Source organism: Diorhabda sublineata, chromosome 5 (assembly GCF_026230105.1).
Source record: "Diorhabda sublineata isolate icDioSubl1.1 chromosome 5, icDioSubl1.1, whole genome shotgun sequence".
In the NCBI taxonomy this organism is placed as follows: Eukaryota; Metazoa; Arthropoda; class Insecta; order Coleoptera; family Chrysomelidae; genus Diorhabda; species Diorhabda sublineata.
Genome location: NC_079478.1, coordinates 9460469 through 9480255, shown reverse-complemented (window position 1 = coordinate 9480255; position 19787 = coordinate 9460469). Strand labels below are relative to the sequence as shown.

General features: G+C 30.3%; 1 protein-coding gene across 2 annotated transcripts; it reads left to right on the top strand.

Moving 5' to 3' along the window:
- Positions 1–529: 529 nt before the first annotated feature.
- On the top strand, positions 530–19156 carry LOC130444260 (small subunit processome component 20 homolog). Of its 2 annotated transcripts, XM_056779325.1 has the most exons (19): positions 530–665; positions 846–1132; positions 1198–1531; positions 3266–4444; positions 5144–5425; positions 5489–5802; positions 5857–6015; positions 7432–7707; positions 7770–8143; positions 8917–10904; positions 11379–11569; positions 11632–11887; positions 11939–12544; positions 12663–12833; positions 13637–14029; positions 16511–16693; positions 17709–18236; positions 18294–18530; positions 18747–19140. In XM_056779325.1, exons 1-19 carry the CDS (start codon positions 621–623, stop codon positions 19080–19082), a joined length of 8139 nt encoding a protein of 2712 aa, XP_056635303.1. In that variant the 5' UTR covers positions 530–620; the 3' UTR covers positions 19083–19140. The 2 variants fall into 2 exon arrangements, with proteins under 2 accessions (XP_056635303.1, XP_056635304.1); XM_056779326.1 differs by lacking the exon at positions 3266–4444 and having other exon boundaries at positions 543–665; positions 18747–19156.
- Positions 19157–19787: the final 631 nt, after the last annotated feature.

Sequence of the window (19787 nt, the reverse complement as noted above, 5' to 3'; positions counted from 1 at the left end):
TTTAAGAATTGGTAATTCACGGTTTTCTCCAATTCTCTTTCAGTTTCTGTAGGTTCAGTTTTTTCATTAATCATTTGTTGTTCATATGGATTTTCAGATTCATAATTAATGTCCATACTATCGGTTTCTAAACGATATTCTTGCTCAACCTCCATTATAATGATACCAGAGTCTTTTTTAAATTCTTATCTCCTGCGGGATGGTATAAATAAAATCTACTTTTGTATACTTTCTTCAACACTTGAGAAAGGTTTAAATTTGAATGCTCACTCTCAGGAATCTATATAAGTCAAGCCGCCAACACTATAAACTTCAACTTTCGTGCAATTAAACATTCTTTTGTTTTATTTGTGATGTTTTGAAATTCATCAATTGTAAGTTCAGGAAGTAATTTCTAATCCACATATTAATATTTAATACTTTCAATATTATTAATTTAATTCTTAGTTATACTCATGAATATACAAAATTTATTAATTCTCACTTTTTTAGTTTTATGTTGGTAATAGGTAAGCCAGATTCTGACGTTGACAGTACCGAGCACGTGTAATATTGAAAAGTTATAGTTTTGTGGTAAGCAACATGTTTTGAATAAAGATTTGGTTTTCAATTAAATCAAAATGAAGAATAAATCTTCCCGTCATAAGGATTCTAACACATTTAAGGTAATAGTTGATTATTTACGAATGAAAAATATTCATAATAGAAAGTTTTCCACTAAAGTTTTTAAAATATTACTCCACGCGTTTATTATTTTTTTAATGTAATAATATGTAAACGTATAATATTAAATGTTTAATTTTACTGTGTAATATATATAATTATTAAATTATGCATCTTTTTAGTTTCTTCCATTTTCGGAGAGAATTTCTAACATAGATGTCGACGTCTTTCATAAAGTATCACATGAATATATTTTAGAAACTGAAGAAAATGAAACAATATTCCAACAAACCATAATTAAATGGAATGTTATGAATTTAACTCAGGGATATGAGAGGTTTCAAAATGAGATTAGAGCATATAATTATATTACTTTACCTCAATTATTACTTGTTAAAGACCATCTTGTTGAAATACTTTTGAAGCATATCCAAGAAGGGGATCCTTTATATTTACAACCACTTTTGGAGTACGTATTACAAACGTTTGTATACTTTATTTATTTAGCTTTTGATGCTGATACTTTTTTTATAGATTATTGGTTGCCTTAGCAAGAGACCTTCAGAAAGAATTCTATAAATATTTCTCTGAATCTTTAGAAACACTAATTAGTTTGCTTGATACAAAAAATACTGAACAGCTGGAGTGGGTTTTTACAACTTTGGCATATTTGTTCAAATTTCTTTGGAGATCACTGGTTAAAGATATTCATTCAGTTTTTACTGTACTCTTACCACTGTTATCTGATAGCAAACCTGAATACATCAATAGTTTTGCAGCTGAAAGCTTTGCATTTGTAGCTAGGAAGGTGAAAGACAAGAAAACTTTTCTAAATCTTATTTTAAAGGCAGTAAGGAATCAACCAGATGTAAGTAAAATTGTCTTTAAATTTTAAATTCAAATTTGTATTTTTACTTATAAAACATTATAAAGTCAAACTTTATAATATCTAAGGAACTACTTTATTATTTTTTTATGTAGTTGTTCGTATTATAGAATATGAGGGTGTATATACATCCATATTTGTGTGTTTTAGCAAGAAAAATATATTCAATATCAAATTAAACTATACTTTGTTAATTTCATAAAATAGATGTGATATGGACTAATAATATAATTTCTCTAGATTCCCAAAATCTGTAATTTCAGTCTGTTTGGAAGGCTACTGTGATTTAAAGAATTTTTTTATTCTTGAATGATTTCAATCATATAAAATTTTTCTTCAGAGTCTGTTCATTATTTTCACATACCATTTCATCTTATGTATGTGGTGCATAGATTATAATACAATTATCTACATCAATAAATTCCTCTGCTTCAGAAATAGAGTAACTAGATTATAAAATTTGAGTGTTTTAGCCTTTTATTCTCCTCTGTATCATCATCTGAAGATACTTTTGCGAAGTCTTCACAATTTGCATGTGGAAAGCAGTAAACTATAGTTTTTTGTAAAACTATTACCAATGGCATAAAGAACGGTAAAACTTTTCTCTTCGCAATTTACAAGCTTTTGTACAAACTTAAACACTGTAAAGTTTTTAAACATCTTATTGCATTTCTACAGATGTAACATGTAGTGTTGATTGCACTTCAGTACAATTAAAAGTAGAAGTTTCTTATTGTTGCTTTTACTTGAGTATCCTATTTTTGAAACATCTTGAGTTTTTTAGATCTGCAAATAATTGAAAGTTATCTTTTGTAAGATACTGTTATATCTTCTGCAACCATACTATTTAGTCTAGTACTGGATATTTTTCCTCTAAAGCAATTTGTTTTTTGGAATTTCGAGATCTGGTTTTTCATATTGTAAAAAAGTTCAGTTTCGTCTGTCTGAAAAATATCTTCTTATCTGAAGCATTTCTATAATGCTGGCATTTTTTCTGACATCCACTCTTTACTGCACCTTTATGAGCACTGACAGTTCATCACTTACCATAATACCGTGTTCATCCTAGAAATACTCAATCTAATCAGACAAAAATGAAATATCTACCCAAAAGATCATCATCATTTGTCCATCAAGATTTAAGCAACTCCAATAAGAATTTTCAATCTTAGTAGGCTTTGTGTTGTTCTGACTCATTCAAAAAAATGTTGTCATAAAGAGTTTTCCTTGTTTTCCCTCTCCAAATTGTTAAAATTGTCGAGTGTTTTACATCATATACCTTTGCCACGTCTTAATTAACAATTCCGCCCCCTAGTTCTATAATACATGATTTTTCTTTGAAGTTAATTTGTTTCCTTTTTCTTTGTAACATATTAAAAGTTACACAAATGTGTTTTGGTACATCCTCTGTACAAATAAGTAACAAACTGGTTGGAATCAATGCTGCACACATGTGTACATTGCTTTTAAGAATTAAAAAAAACCCAAAACTATTTTAATAGTCATTGAACATCATAGACACTGCATCAGATTTGGTTATTGTTATTATTGTCTACCAAACTGATCATTATAACAGCTAGTCTAAAAATATCACTTAAGTGGTATATCACAATGTTTTTGATAATACAGTCAGTAGCATTCAGCTGGAACTTGTGGTTTTGGTCAATATTCTTAAAGATATTTTCATAAAATGTTTTAATTGTAATGTTATTTTAGGGAGTTTCAGGTTGTGGAAAACTTCTGTTCCAAATGGTGACTGGGATTGATGGACAGTTTCATAGTTGTGCCGATACAGTAATTCCATTTCTATTTGAATCTTTGACATATGAAAGTTCAACACAAAGTCTACTTTTTGAAATCCTAGAGCATGTGATAACAAATATAGTTAACAATATAAAATCACAGAAAGGAGATTTAGTATGGTCAAGTTTTGTAACTGTTTTAAAAGGTCTTATCAATAAATATAAAACAAACCCAAGTGATAGTTTGATAAACAGTATAAATTTAATATTGAAATTGGTCGGACAGACTATAGAGCATAAAGAAGGCAAATTCCTTCAAAAACCGTCATTAATAATAGACGTTTTGGTAGAAATACTAAATACTTTGAACCAGTCTGAAGAAACAATATTACTAATTTGCCAGATTGTTATAGTGTTGTTACTTTCTAATAATCTGAAACTTGCTCAAGAACAGACTTCAATGTTAACCAGAAAATTATTAGTTACACCTCATAAAAAAGTTTTCTTATATTTCATTGATAACATTAAAACATTTTCTTTGTTTGAAGCTTCAATTTTGCCAAGTTTCTTGAAATTTTGTGTAAAAAATGGATTAGATAGTGACTGCTTCAATCTTCTAATAAATATTTTAACATATAAAGCTCCAGCTTGTGTTAATGGTATGAATTTAAGCAAATGGACAAAATATCATTTAGATTTTAAGGAGGCCAATAGTACAGTTATGAGGATTTTGTTGGAGAATCTAAAAAATGATACTTTTCACTCCAGTTTATTGTGTTTGCCTCATTTAACAGCTAAAATGAATGATGTACTGACAATATTGGAAGAAAGTCTCCTAAATTCAATTAAAAGTATGAACAAAGCTGAAAATGAGTCAGAAAAGAAGAAATTGTTATTTTTTATTAATGTTACATTAGAGACTATGATACATTTAAATATCAATCATGACTTACTATTTAAAATATTTAATGAACATGTTCTTGAGGCTCTATTACCTCTTACTAATAAAACTGAGTATATAAGTAGTTTACAAAGTTTTGACTTACTGATATCATATTTTAAACAAATTGGAGAGGAGAAATATCTTACAATGGATATGTTAATGAAAATAAATAATGTGATGGAGATGAACTTCAGCTCCCCATTCCATGAGGTAATTTTTTATTTTCTGTACTGTGGGAACAAATGAAAACAGCATGAATATGTCTCAAGATCAAATTTTGCATTTTCAAGAAAACAAATATTAAGAAAAACCTTACAATTATTTACAGATTACATTTATTGCTAGGTGGCTTATTGAATTATAAAATGAATTAAGGGTTATTGATATTTTGTGGGAGATGCAAACATTTTCCAAGATACCTTGGGATAAGAATAGGAAATTCACAAATTCATAGGCATTTTTATTGAACACGCTGCTTTTGGTACTACACCAATACTCACAATTAGACTGTATGACGTGTGCTTTGATAACCATAGGGTTGTCAGTATGAATATCACCAACAGTTTCAAAAATTTCAACTTAACAGGCAGTTTTAGTTATTCTGTTGCTAATTTGATCTATCTACTTTTGTAATCTGCTCTTCCACAACATTTGCGCAACAAACTATAGCTTGTGTGTACTCAAATTTACACAGAATTTTATCAATAATATGCAATTCAGTACCTAGTGCAACTTTTTGTATTCTATTGTTTCCCGTGGACTTATAAGTCTGTAAATAATTTCCTGGTTTTTCTAAAAGTCACTTTTATCATAGAAATTTTTTTCTCAAAGCTGCTTGCCTAATATATGTCTAACAACAGGTCAAATTAAGCCACTTTGTATAATAATGTTTTTTATAATTCTTTTTAGGTACGGCTTCTAACCACACACATTTATACACTATTTGAACACTTGCCTGAATTTAAATTAAAACATAGTACAGATCCTGAAGCACATATAGAAGATTGGCAGGTCTTCACACTTATGTACAAAGTTGAATCTATAGAACCACATGTTCATACCTACAGAGATCAATTACAATGTTTGGAAAAGTTGAGTTTTGATAAACCACAGATGCTAATGTGTAAACAAACTTCATTCAGCATTATTCCACTCAGGTATCTTTGCGGAACACTTTATATTAATTTTCAAGTAAGTTATTTGAAATTTTTGCTTCCAGGAATGTATTCATTACATTTCTTTTTATATTTTCAGTTACTCTGGGAACCAGTTATCAAAATTATAGCGTCATATGCTACTGGAATGGAATCAAATATTTTTTGGTCAATTTTTGGAGAAGAACTTAAAAATGCCCCCAAATCAATTATTTCTCCAGTTGACTTTACGTTAGTTTCTATTGAAATATCTTGTACTAAATTAAAAGAAATGTTTGATGAAACACTGTTACTTAAATCCAAGCCTGATTTTGTAAATTACAGGCTGTTACTATGGAAAGCTTTAGTACATTTTGCTAATGTTGCTGAAGCAAAAACTAGAGATATTTCAGATTTGTTGTTGGATTTTATATCGTAAGTGTTAATTTTGGATAAAATGAATTTTTTATTAATTACTTCGAATTTTAGTACAGAATATGTGATCGCTAACTCAGAATCACTACCATCCATAAGTATTAAGCAGAATGCTCACGTGGAAGTAGATGAAACTTTGGAAAAAGACGATTCTGAAATACCTGAAAAACAGCAAAATAAAATTATGCAAAAAAATAGCAAATTATTAATAAAGTAAGTATCTCCTCGCTCTTAATAGGTTTTACCCCACGACACATTTTCCAGTTTTGATCTTTCATTAATTCATCAAAAAAAATCAATTATTTTGACATATTGTTTTTTATGTAGTGATTTGGTAATCAGAATCAGAATGGAGTATTTTTTTAATGCCGCTTTCATCTTTATCCTGTGTATCTATATAAAAATCTGATTCTGATTCATTGTTCCAATCTATTTGACATTTACAAGACCATGCCAAATATATATTTTTCAGATTCATTCAGATATATTATACGTATTGTATTTTACCACTATATTTTTTTTCTTGTAACACCAACTGCAAGGCAGAGTATGTCTTACATGTATCTTTTTTCGGTTTGAGAGTTAAATTGTGAGTTGAATAATTCACATTTATCTAGTTCTATTTTTAATTTTGATGCACTATAATGTTTATGTTTATAGAGTTTCAGGTTGGGTTTTATGGAATCTGTAATAGTGTAAAGTTAGCTTTGCTAAAACTGTTTCTAGTGTTTCTAAATGCCTGTATTTTGTATAACAACATAAAAGCTATACTGTGAGACATATTTCTTCTTAACTTAACTGTTAGATTCAGTATTCACAAATATTGCTGTATAATCCAAATATCTAATATGCTCTTAAAATGCCTTGAATATTTGAATTTTTATTTTCATTTTCCGAGTTTGTGGAATATTTAATTCTATCTACTTGCAGTTACTTCTCAACTGCTTTTAGAAATAAGTTTTTCTGTATAGTTTGTATGTGCCTGTTCCAACTTTAGTTCTTTTTTGGCTTTGGCATTAATCTTATTTCTCATATTTCTTATTCGTTTTGCCACCATTTTTAATATAAAATCACATTTATTTTGTCTGAAAATTTAAAATTTTTAGGTCATTCTAAATATTGTATGATATTCATTCTTATTGAAACAAACACTCGAAATAAACTTAGATTTCATTTCTCTTGAAATTGTACTAGACTTTGTAGCAGCATAATGGTTATCACTGGAAAATTTTGTTTTACTATACATTTCTCATATACAACTTTGCCGCATGTCAATGAAACGTGTAAAAATTATTTTCAAAATTTATTTGGAAATGTAAATACTTTTATGCCATTTTTTGGGCAAAAAATAATTAGCATTCAACGTTTTTAATCATAGCTGTTTGTGAAATACATTTTGAAAATTATTTTGTTTGAATATTATCTTGGCCCTATTATCTTCTACTATCGATATTTTCTATATATATCAGAAATGATTGCCCATGGTATTTAAAAATAGCCATTTTTTGTTTAACCATATTTTTCTTGGTATGGGAAGAATACCAGTTTGCTACAATGTCCCAGTTTTAAAAGTTGCAATGAAAAATTAGTGCAAATGTTACAGGATATTAATTTTGTTTTTAATTCCAGGACACTAATTCAGAAATTGAATGTTTTTGCACAATTCAAAAGTCCTCTTTCAATGTATCGAGAACCAGAATTGTACAAATTGTATTTCGATTTACTGCAAAATAGAGATTCGGAAGTACAAAAAGCAGCACTTGATTGTATTTTCACCTATAAACATAAATACATGATCCCGTATAAGGAGAATCTATACAATATAGTTGATGATAAAAATTTCAAAAATGAAATGACTACTTTTAGGGTAGATAAAGACAGTAATTCAGTTCTACCAGAACATAGGTAAGTGCTAAATTTTAGTTCTAAAGAATCTCCCAGTGACATATACAATAATTCTTTTATAGGGACGGTTTAATTCCAATTGTGATGCAAATAGTTTTTGGAAAAATGAACGTGAAGACAGGCTTGAGAACCGGAGGTAAATCATCTAGTCAATTAAGAAGAAATGTAGTATTTAGATTTTTGGCCGGTTGTCAAGAAAAAGAATTACTAAGCTTCCTGCAAAAAGTACTCAGACTTTATAATAAATTTCTCGATGCTGATAATGATCCTACTGCTGTTGTTGATAAAGTTTATGAATACTGCCAGTTGGAGACATTTTTACCACCAAAGAGGCTATTGAGTACTATCAATATGTTTGGGGTTATCCAAGAACAATGTGGTGGTTTAATGGGCAATGAAATCATCAGCTATTTGCTCAATATCTTATTTGTAATAGGTAAGTTGCCTTTCTATAAACTTTTAATATTTCTTAAGATTTTCGGATTCCTCATCATCTATAATACTATGTGTACTTAACTATTCATTAGTCAACTTCGAGATATGAATGAAAATAAATAAGAAACCATGATATTTAATTATTTTTTGAAAATTTCTGTAATTTGATTTTTTCGGTACTCCTGTTTCATTCACCATCTCTCACTTCCCTCCATCATCTCCATTTTTACTTATTGAGTTATCATATTTTACATAAAACAGTTTAAACTATATTGATACTTATTTTGATTTCAAACTTCTATATCTTTTCCACTCTGCAAAATAATTAAAAACAAGTTATGCGAGCATTCATCTTCTATACATTTGTAACAACTTCTCTAGTTTTGGTAACGACTTCTTTTATATCAGACGAAGCTTTAAAAACATAAAGATAGATTAATTTTGTACTACATTATATTAAAACCAATAAGTACCATTATTGAGTTAGATTGTGAAAAAAGTAAATTCTTAGTGTAAACTTGAATAATGCTAGTACAAAACGAAGCTTTTGTGAACTTCAACTGATTCCTCATCTCCAATATACTATAATAACGTGAGGTAATATTATTGAAAGAATTAAAATCCTAGCAAACCATTGCTCAATCACTTTGATTCAGTTCAGACAGGACTATTTTAAGAAGACATACTTAATTTAGAATTCAGCACCTTTGAGTTATGTTAAAGCTGTACAAATTTTGATATTTGTTAATACATTCAATCATTTCTTATTTTTAGGTACCTGCTTAAAGTATGCATTTGATCACATAAATCATGTTCACGCTGGCTACTTCTCGATCTTAAGAAATTTAAGATCATCTTGCATTAAAATAGTAGAGAAATTCTTTGATCATTTCGACCAATATCCCTGGACCAACCAACAAATTAATGCAATATTTACAGTATTCATTTGGCCATACTTGGACAAATTGAACATAGAGGGAATCCATAGTCCAACTGCCCTACTAAAACTTATAACACAGTGGGGTTCTAATCCCAGGTATTTCCCTTTACTTGTTAAATTCAAGGAAGGTTACCCTGAGGACTATATTTTACCACAAGTAATGCGTCTTTTGGTTAACGATAAAAGTCATATTTCAGTCGTTAATGTCATAGAAGAGATGTTAGAAAAACTTCTAAGTTTACAACCGGATGAAGAAGATATAAAAAATTCAATTCCAGTCGATAATGTTTTATCTATAGACAAAGAAATTTTAGATAAAGTGGGCGTCGTTGAAAATCTTAATTTTGGCAGCATGATTTTACTACCTCATGTTTCAGTAATCCTATTGAAAATAGAAAAAAAACTTTTGGCTAAATCGAAGAATCTCAATCAAAAAGAATTGTTTATATTATCCAGAATATCAGAGTTAGTATGGGATCCTGATCTTAGTGATAAAATATTGAATCTACTTTTACCGGTAGTGTTAAAAAGGTGTACTAAATCTCTACCAGAAGAAATAGTTTTGAAATATGTAACTACCATATTTAATCTAATAAGAAATGTTACTAAACCTCACGTACATCTGAAGGAAGTATCGCCACTGTTTTTCGAAATAACATATCCGACTTGTAGGAAAATTTTGTGTCAAATTTTACAGGTAATGTCAAGTAAAACGTTAAGTGAAGAATTGAGAACAAATATGGAAGTAATAGGAGAACTGAACGCTTTTGATAAGAAATGGATCGATCAACCCGACTTTGAACGACGTCATAACGCTTTTAAAACAGCACAAGAACTTTTATCTGAAAATAAAATATCTATTTCTCTGGCAGTATTAATAATATACAATTGTTGTCATTTTATAAACAACGAAAACGATTTATCCGCTAGGGAAAGTAGTGCTCATACTTTGAAACAAGTAGCCGTTTATGTCACAAGACAATATGTCAAACAAGTTGACTATATTTTGAACCAAACTATTTTTAATATGATTAGAACAGGTTTAAAACATCCCAAAGATAATGTTCGTAATGAATACATATCCTTATTAGGTAGTCTTGCTAGAGAATGTCCTGACGCCCATTTTATACTTCGTGATTTAAACAAATTCACCAATAAACTAGATTTGGAAGTGGATTTCTTTGAAAATCTGATTCATCTTCAAATACATCGACACGCTAGAGCACTGTTAAAATTCTGTCAAATTACCAAAGAACTAACGGAAACCCTCAACCCAAGAACACTCACTCAATTCATTCTTCCTTTGTCTACCTATTATTTATGCAAAGAAAAATATTCTGGTAAGAACAGCGTTATTGACGCAGCGATAGAAGCAATTGGAGTTGTATGTAGGATATTACCATGGCATCAGTATGAAGGTGTTTTGAAATACTACCTGTTAAAGTTAAGTGGCAAATTGGATTACCAGAAGCAATTGGTGAGACTTCTCGTTACTATTTTGGATGCGTTTCATTTCGATCTTCATAATGCGCATGTAGTCGAAGATAAACAAGAATATAATGACAAGAATCTAAGCAAAGATGATGCCGCCGATTGTTCCATTAATAAAGAAACAATACATGATGCAGAGGAAGTAGTTGGCTCAGTTGTTAGTGAAGATAATGGAATCGAAGAACAGGAGGTAGATGAATTTGTAGAAGGTGAAGTTGAACAGGATGATGAGGAAGAGGACGAAGAGGTCGATCAGGCTAAGTTAAAGGTTATTGAGAAAATTACGGTTCTGTGCAAATCTACAGCGACCAGGATAGTTAAAACGTTAGAGGTGAGTTTATTTTGGTACATTTACATAAAATTTAGTGGCTGTACTGTATTAATACTTATTTGTACTAGGAGCACTGCAGTGGAAGAACAACTATATAGATTTGTATATATCTTGGTGCTATTTGAATATTTTTGAATTGGGCATAAGTAACTTCCTAGGGGGAAGTATGCTAGATGTATACTGTATTTTATTGTATAAATTGATCCATAATGTTACATTTATTTAAAGACATACCTGACGTTGCGGAATTCTGCACTAAAATGTTTTCAAGTGATGTACTTGTTGGATTGGTACTTTTGGTGGAATCTAAATTGATGATTTTGAACACGGCAAATTTACTGGTCTACAACTCCTGGCTCTGTTGATTCTTAATCTCGTTGATGGAGCATTATTGTTTGTGTTATTTCATCCTATAACCTACTTCAAATGTTTATATGTAATAATTTTAAAATAATATTTACATTTGTTTTCCAGTTAGTGTTGATTCCCAAATTGCACAAGTCATTGGCGGAAATGACTCATCACGAAAGTTCTCACAAAATTAATAGAAAGAAATTGGGTCATGAAAGAGAAGAAGAAGATTTATTACGTGTACCTATTTCCTTAGCTCTAGTCAAATTATTACAGAAATTGCCGGAGAATATATTGAAGCAAAATATTCCTGGGCAAGTTATCAATTTTCTGTTGTTTTCAATTATGAATTTCATATCTTTTTTTTCATATTTAGGGTGTTTATGAAAGCCTGTTCATTTCTAAAATCTCATTTAGAAAGTGTACGAAGAGTAGCCAGAGAAACGTTGCAAAACATAATGTTAACATTAGGACCAAAATATCTAGATTCTCTATTAAGTGAAATGGCTCCATTATTGGGTAGAGGATTTCAAGTCCACGTCTTAGTGTACACTCTACATGGTGTCCTGAATTGTTTGAAAGACCATTACCAACCCACAGATTTGGACAAAATATTATTGACAGTTTTAAATGTAAGTGAATAATTTAATAGTAAATAGTTTACTGGAATGTATTTTTTCTAGTTATGTATGACGGACATATTTGGAATTTTATCAGAAGAGAAGGAAGTAAATAAAATAGCTGTTAAGGTAGCTGAAGCACGTCAATCAAAATCTTACGATACCTTACAGATTTTATCTCGATATATAACTGAATCGTGTCTTTTAGACCTAATCCTTCCAATTAAACAAGTCCTTGAATCCTCCCATTCTTTCAAGACTGTTCATAAAGCCCAAGAAGCATTAAGATATATCGCATTCGGCTTGGTAGACAATACATTCATAACTCCAGAGTCTTTGTTAAAATTCGCTTATGGAACGTCTTCTGAAAGTATTCCCCAATTGATCCCCAAGAAACTTGAGAAAAAAACTGAAAAACAACTCGAAAAGATGCGCAGAGAAAAGGAAGACTGCTTCATTATATCGAAAATAGCCGGAAATCGAGATTTATATAGATTACAAAATGTTAAAACTTCTATTAAAACTAACGCCCATGTGCTAGTTGAATTTGGTTTGAGGTTATGTTTCGTTATGCTGAAGAGAGATAAAGTTAAAGACGAAAGTTACAGAATGTACATTGATCCCTTCATTAACGTCTTTCATAATTGTTTAAAATGCAAACACGTCAAGGTAAGTACAGGATACGTATTGAATAACATGATATTTAGAATCATGTAATCAATTTTTATCAAAATTTGACACACCATATAACTATCACACAAAATATAACTGACACTTTCTCTTGCAGTTATGTACTTTGACTTTACAGTCGTTGGTATGGGTTTTAAAATATGATATGCCTTCATTGAGAAGACACATCAAGTCGATCACTAAAGACATATTTGGAATTTTACATAAATACGCTTCGGCTGGTCTTAGTAAAGGTGACAACTTTGATTTAGTAGTGGCTGCATTCAAGGTAAGAACATTATTTGATCAAATTCAATAAATCTCAAATAATATTGAATTAAGACGGGTTTAGTTCACAACAAATTTTATGTTAAAAGAATTTGCTCAGGAGCGCCATCTGATTTTTGTCCAAAGCCTAAATTTATGTTTATTTACCACTGTAAATCAGAAAATAGGGAAAAAGATAGATCTACCTTAAGGAAAGACTGTGCTTTAATGAAATTAAAATTAAACAAAAGAGAAATATAATACCAACAAAAAACTAATGAATGAAATATATAGAAAACTAAGAAGCTACAAACAATAAAACTAAAAAAGTAGTTTTCAATGGGAATCGGGGATAGCTTCTTATACAAATTGAAAAAATAATACAAAAGTGGCCAAATATCATTTACAGAGGTGTACTAAAAAAAAGATTCAGTTCAACAAAAAAGGAACTGAAAAAATCGATCAAGTGGTTATTTTATATACTTACATATACAATTTGTGAAAATGTGAGAAACTTGATGGTAACTGCTCTAGCCATTGCAATATCCAGCGAGGAAAGAAAAGATCTGTTGAAATCCTGGTAACCTTATAGGGACCGCGTCAACTTTCTGGTAGGTTTTCCAAATTTAGTGTTCCTTCGTCGGACGTCTTTTTTTGTAATCCATAACAACGGTTTTTTAAATTAAACTCTCCACCTTCTAGTGGCCATAACTTTGATTCGCTAGGCATATGCCTAGTTTGCCTTAGTGATAATAAGGTTCTAACTTATAGCTACTAAAATTTTGGCTATGAAATCAAACTTAACCAGAACTAATTATTTTTCAGGCAATGGCAGTTTTAGTACGAGAAGTAACGTACCATACCATTGACACGAACCAATTGAAGATTCTCTTATTATACGTCGAACAAGATATCCACAATTACGAGAGACAAGCCACTGCTTTTAATTTATTGAAAGCTATTTTATCAAGAAAAATTAACGCTCCGGAATTAAGCGACGTTATGGAAAAAGTAGCGGAATTGAGTATAACCTCTGAAACTGATCACGTTCGTGTACAGTCTAGGGCAGTTTTTCACCAATTTATAATGGATTACCCATTGGGAGATAGGGTTGAAAAACATTTGAGTTTCTATATTTCGCAGTTGGACTATGAATTAAGGTACGGAAGAGAATCCGCAATTGAGATGATCATGACTCTAATAAACAGCTTTCCTTTGGTAAGTTCTGTTGTATCTGCTCCACAAAACACAGTCTCATATCTTGTGACTCGCACAATATTTGATCCTCAACAGTTTTTATATCAAATAGTTTGGGTAAATTCTATATTTTACATACAGGTTCTAACTTCGAACTTGGGTTCAATTCGATGCAATTTCAACAATTAAGTAGTGCCTACATCTTTTCATTTATTGTTAGATACAGACAGACATTTTTTTAGTATGGTTTGCAGTACCCAATTTTTACAGATATGTCTGTTGTCATCGATCATCTAGTTGATGGTTATATCCTGCTATGTCTATCTTGTCTGTATCACAATTTCACAAACCATTTTGTCTCTTTGTTGTAATGTGCTCTAGTCCAATTCCATTTTAGACTCTATCGTATTTATCAGTATAATAACCTTAGTCCTGACTTTCCCATTGTGCACCTGCAACTTTGATGTTCCACATATTTTTGTTGACAATGTTGGAGTATCAGCACTGTAATGTTTCTTCGGTTAAACCCATTAATCATATTCTTCGTATTAAAACTACTTTGTTACTTGATAACCAAAATTTTATTTCTTAATCTCTATTCAACAACTGTCACATCGTGATAACATACACAAGTTAAAAACTCAATTAATTAATATGGATGAAACTATTTATAAAACAAGAAAATGAATGAATGAAACTTGGTTTCGATATTCAGACTACCATAGTCAACGAATGACGAACTATTAAGAACCTAGTATCCGTGTATATGCTATCTCAAATACTAATCTTATTGCATACAAAAGGTATAATTAATTATATAAATGGATATTTATGGTCGTTAGAATCATATCAATATAAAATAAAAGTAAATTATTTGATACGTTAATGGAAATTAAAGTGTAAGGGATACTTGGAATCACTTAACTATAACGTTGGTTCCCATTAATAGTGATCAGTGTAAAACTTTGCTTAAATAATAAATCTTAACGAATACAATAATAACACATTAATATAAGACAAAAATTAGGTAATCCTAATACGTAAATGGGTAAAATAAGGGACCCTTTGTACCATTCAACTATATGATTATCAGATCCTAATGGTTCCCATAAGGAGTGGTGAGATTATTCACACAAGAGTTTGAATCTTTGTCTGGGTTACATTAGTGCAACGTTGCCTAATTTTAAATAGGAAATCATTGTCAGAACAAGCACTATGTGTATGAAGGACTCACTGATTGTTAAAGTTTTGGATTTATGTTCCAGGTTTCCAAATTTTCAAGTGGCTCAGGGTACATCACCATGAGCTGAGTTAATATGTATGTTGGAAATTACTAGTGACAGTTTTTTGAAATTTGTATACAGGATTTTTGTTAGATGTTCGTTTCAGTGGAAATATAATATCAAGTTGTCTTGTTTTTGGTCATTAACAAAATTTGACTCGATAATACCTAAAGCTTTTCATGTTTTTTGGATATATGTTTCAAAAATTGTATGGAGTACCCAGAAATGAGACAACTAAAATTTTCGTGTTGTTATTAGAGATATCTAAATGATCAGTAAGCTGAAGAGTTAACCAATATTTATCAATAATTTGATGTTAAAGTATCAAAAACATTTATCATGTCCTGTTGTAGAATCAATAACGAATTGTAAATAATATACGGGAAATGTAACAATGTCTTAAAAAAGCCTTTTGGTTCATTCACATCTGAAAAGCGTACGGACAAAGAGCAACAAAAAAGTAGATTATGAAGAGAATGAAGTTAAATCTTTTGCATACTGCAGAATTTAGCCAGACAATGAAATAAAATTTGGTCTAACCGGATAACACAGAGACAAGATTTCACAGGCTCTTCATACCATGTCATTTTCTCTATGAATGATTGAATTAAATGTATGTTGATACTTCATAATTTATTTCTAGTCGATACTTATGATTCATATATCCAATAATCACATAAAAGTTGTAGTATTTGAGAGTTCTATTTAATTATATAGTTGTAACCATAAACTTTACATTTTTAACATGGAATCTACTGGGGGTGAGAAAAACTGGGGTTGCTTTCAAGATATCCAATTTTTGAGAACCCCTTCTAATTTCTTAGAAAATTTTTAAAATATTTCATAACCTTTGGACAAATTTTGGTAATTTTTCTCAATTTGATGTTTCATTTGGTGTTTTTAAAATATTGGAATAAAACGAAAAGCTAGAATCGTTTAGATATAAACGAATAAAGTTATATTGTCATTGTAGATTCCAAAAACTCAATGCAATTTTTATATATATCCTGCACCCAGAAATTGATTAGACATATATAGCTAATTGTTTGTTATGAGAGTCGATCTTGTCTCTTGTTTCCTAGGATGTACAGCTTTCTTCCAACAAGGAATAATGGAGACTTTGAAGCATCATTAAGAATTTTCTTAGTTGAATTATAATTTATCATTAATGTATATTTTTTAATTGCATTATGTTACTGTATCAAGTATCATTTTTTAGGCAGTTTTAAAAAATCATCGATCAACATTACTTATAACATTGGCAGCTAGATTAATAAATGATGATGAACCAGAATGCAGAAGAAGAATAGCAGAATGTATAACTCTGATGTTAAAAAGATTACCAAAAGCGGATCGAGATTTACTTTTTGACATTGTCGTATCGTGGCTTAAAGATAAGAACGTAAGTTACTCAATGAGCTTAGAATATAAAAAACCATTTTGTGACACACCAAAGGTTTTAACAAACAGAGAATGTATAGAGCAAATATTTCTCGAAATAAAGGATGCTTCATTATTTTTTTTTTAATCTATTTTCATTCTGTTTTTTATAATATTGCTTTTTAAGATCATAAAATGTATTAATTAGTGTTTTTCAAAAATTTGCGGGGGTGAAAAATTAGCTAGATTGGTAATTCAGTTATAAAGGCTATAGTGGGAAAAGCATGTTAAAATTGCTTCATATTCATTTGAAACTGGTTATTCCAAATGCTATATTTGAAGACCTATAGAGCGTAATTTTCAAATCTTTAAACTTAATTCTATAGTCTCTCAAAAACGTTTTTTTTTTCTGAAAAAAGAAATTGATGTGGTGCCTTTTTTATTAAGAAAACACTTTTATCTTTTCGATTTTACTGATGAAAATTGGATTTTATTCCTAAATAAATGATAAATGACCAAGCAACCACTGCCGAAATTGTTGATTCAACCGTGTTAATATGCATCCAATTGTAAGACAATGGCTTGCTTTTGTAATAAATTACATATCGATTGTATTTCTAATTTTCCCGTTATTTTTTCACTTGACTAGCGGTAAATATCTTTAATTATAAAAATCAAGTGGATATTCTCACTAAAACAATCGTTACAATGATACCAAAGTATGTCCATTTACTAGATGTCTAAGGGCGTGGGGTGTAAAACAAAAATGGACAAATACGACTCCTGGCAATATCCAGAATCATAATCTGCACGCTTTTCATACATACACCAAATGCGGCCCTCACATTTTGCACAATCAACTCCATCCAGCACCCGGTTTAATAGCCAGTTCCGAATAAATATTCGGTTCAAGTCAATTTTAACATGCTTGTCTCTCTGCTTTTGTTCAAAAATTATGTTAAGGCTGCATACAAGTACCACCAAAACTTTCTTTTGTCCCAATACTAAGAAAGAATAGCATCTGTTCAAATTTTCAGATCAACCATCGAAGACTAGGAGCCCAAATTTGCGGATTTTTCGTTAGTTTAGAAGCATCCACTTTCGAAACTCGATTACCCTTAGTAATTCCGTTACTTATGAAACAATTTGGTATCAATAACTCTCCAGGAAAATTTGTGAAAGTAGAAAAAACTAACGAACAACTCACCGAAGAAGAACAACGAACAAAAGATCATTATTTGTTCCAAATGTTCCAGCTTTTATTAAAACTCTGCGCAGGGTGTCCTTCATTTTTAACACGAAAAGAATGTATAGAAAATTTGGCGGTGCAGGCTCAATCATTTTTAGCTTATCCTCATGATTGGGTGCGATTGGGCGCTGCACAGTTTATAGGTTACGTTTTAGCTCAATTAGATGTAAATCATTTAAGGAAGTTGTTGATGGAAGGTCAGTCTGAAGAGAGCGGATATTTATGCAATGATCCTGTTACTGCTGTCAAATCTCTTACTTTGGACTTGTGCGATCAACTGCAACCCATGAATATCAAGAGTGATCTTGCCGAACAGGTATTTATATTATAAAACTTATCTAGAATCAATATTAGAAATTGTATTTTATTATAGGTGGTGAAAAATTTGGTATTTATCGCTAAAGTTTTGCAAACGATTCCAGCCGTTGAAAATAAACCGAATTTATTGTGGTTAGCTAAACGTATGCGTAAAATTGTGAATACAGAAATTGTCGAAAATGCTTCCAGTACAACTTTAAGAACGGAGGTTTTCAAATGGATTGCCGGTGTTGCCACAGCGTTAGAAACTGAAAATATTTTGCCGATATTGCATCATTTGGTGGGACCTTTGGTAAGTAGAATTTTAGGAAACTGCTGGAAATAAATATATAAACTCTTTGATCTTCACTGGATCGAGATATATTCTTATTATTTGTTGTTTCTTTACTTCGACTTATCTCCTATTTTCATCAGAGATAACTTCTTGTGACATAAAGCATTTTGTTTTTTACTGATTTTCAATAAAGACAAATAATATCGAACATCGCTCAGAATATTTTTGTTGTAGGTCAGAGAAATGGCAACTACAGAAGAAAAAAATGCTCCGCTTAGACAACTAGCCAAAGAAGTGTCTAATTTTTTGAAGACAAAAGTAGGTGTAGATGTTTACACAGAAACTTTGTTAAAACAACAACAAAATTTGTCAGTTAAAAGAGCCGAAAGAAAGAGGTCGAGGACACAACTAGCTGTTACAGATCCCGAAAGCTTTGCTAAGAAGAAAATTAAGAGACACGAAAAGAAGAAAGAAGCTAAAAAGAGGAAAATAGAAAGTTTGAAAGGAACTAAAAGAAATTTCAAAAGAAGGAAAACTACTATCGATTTAGAAAGTTCTGAAATAATTTAATTCATTCATTTTTAGGAATAAAAAACATTGTATATACTTGTAAATAGTTAATAAAAGTTTATTCTCTACTTTTATCTAGTTTAAATAATTTCTTAACCTTCACCTTCCCTGAGTGTAATAGCAGGAAACAAATTTATTACGATCATATACTTTTTAGAAAAGGAATAGAGTATAAAACACATAATGGTGACAATATATTTGAGAGTAGAAGTTGAGATTCAAAGATTTGTTAGTAATGGAATAATCAGGGAAATCATGGTTTTCCTATTTTGTTTATTATTTATTTCTTGGAATAATGTATGTTGAAGATTAGGGCTTCTTATAGTTGTACTGTTTCTTTATTAATCCCTAACGATGAGTTTTTTGTTGTTTCTTTATAAGGGTGAGGTTAATTAAGAACTGAATTCACGTATTTATGTTTATTTACCGATTTACTAAATCATCATAAAATAAAATATCTGAGTAATGGAAGATTGAGCCAAGAAACGGTATATACTGCTTAAAGGCAAATGGACCATGCATCAAATTATATTGGGGGCCCCTTTAATCTAACTACAGAGAAGCCCAAATGGAGGGTAAAATTTTTCGTAAAGAAACAAGCACTGGTATTAAATAATATAAAAACATTATTATTATTACTTATAATAAATGTTCCTAGGAGCTATTTAGCATAATAATTATAATCAAATAAACACTCTTTTTGCT

Bases quoted from the DNA above. Each gene is read 5' to 3' on its own strand.
- LOC130444260 (XM_056779325.1), top strand. From the start codon at position 621: ATGAAGAATAAATCTTCCCGTCATAAGGATTCTAACACATTTAAG. The intron at 7,708-7,769 runs GTAAGTGCTAAA...ATTCTTTTATAG, and splicing joins TCAGTTCTACCAGAACATAG to GGACGGTTTAATTCCAATTG. The intron at 11,888-11,938 runs GTAAGTGAATAA...TATTTTTTCTAG, and splicing joins TATTATTGACAGTTTTAAAT to TTATGTATGACGGACATATT.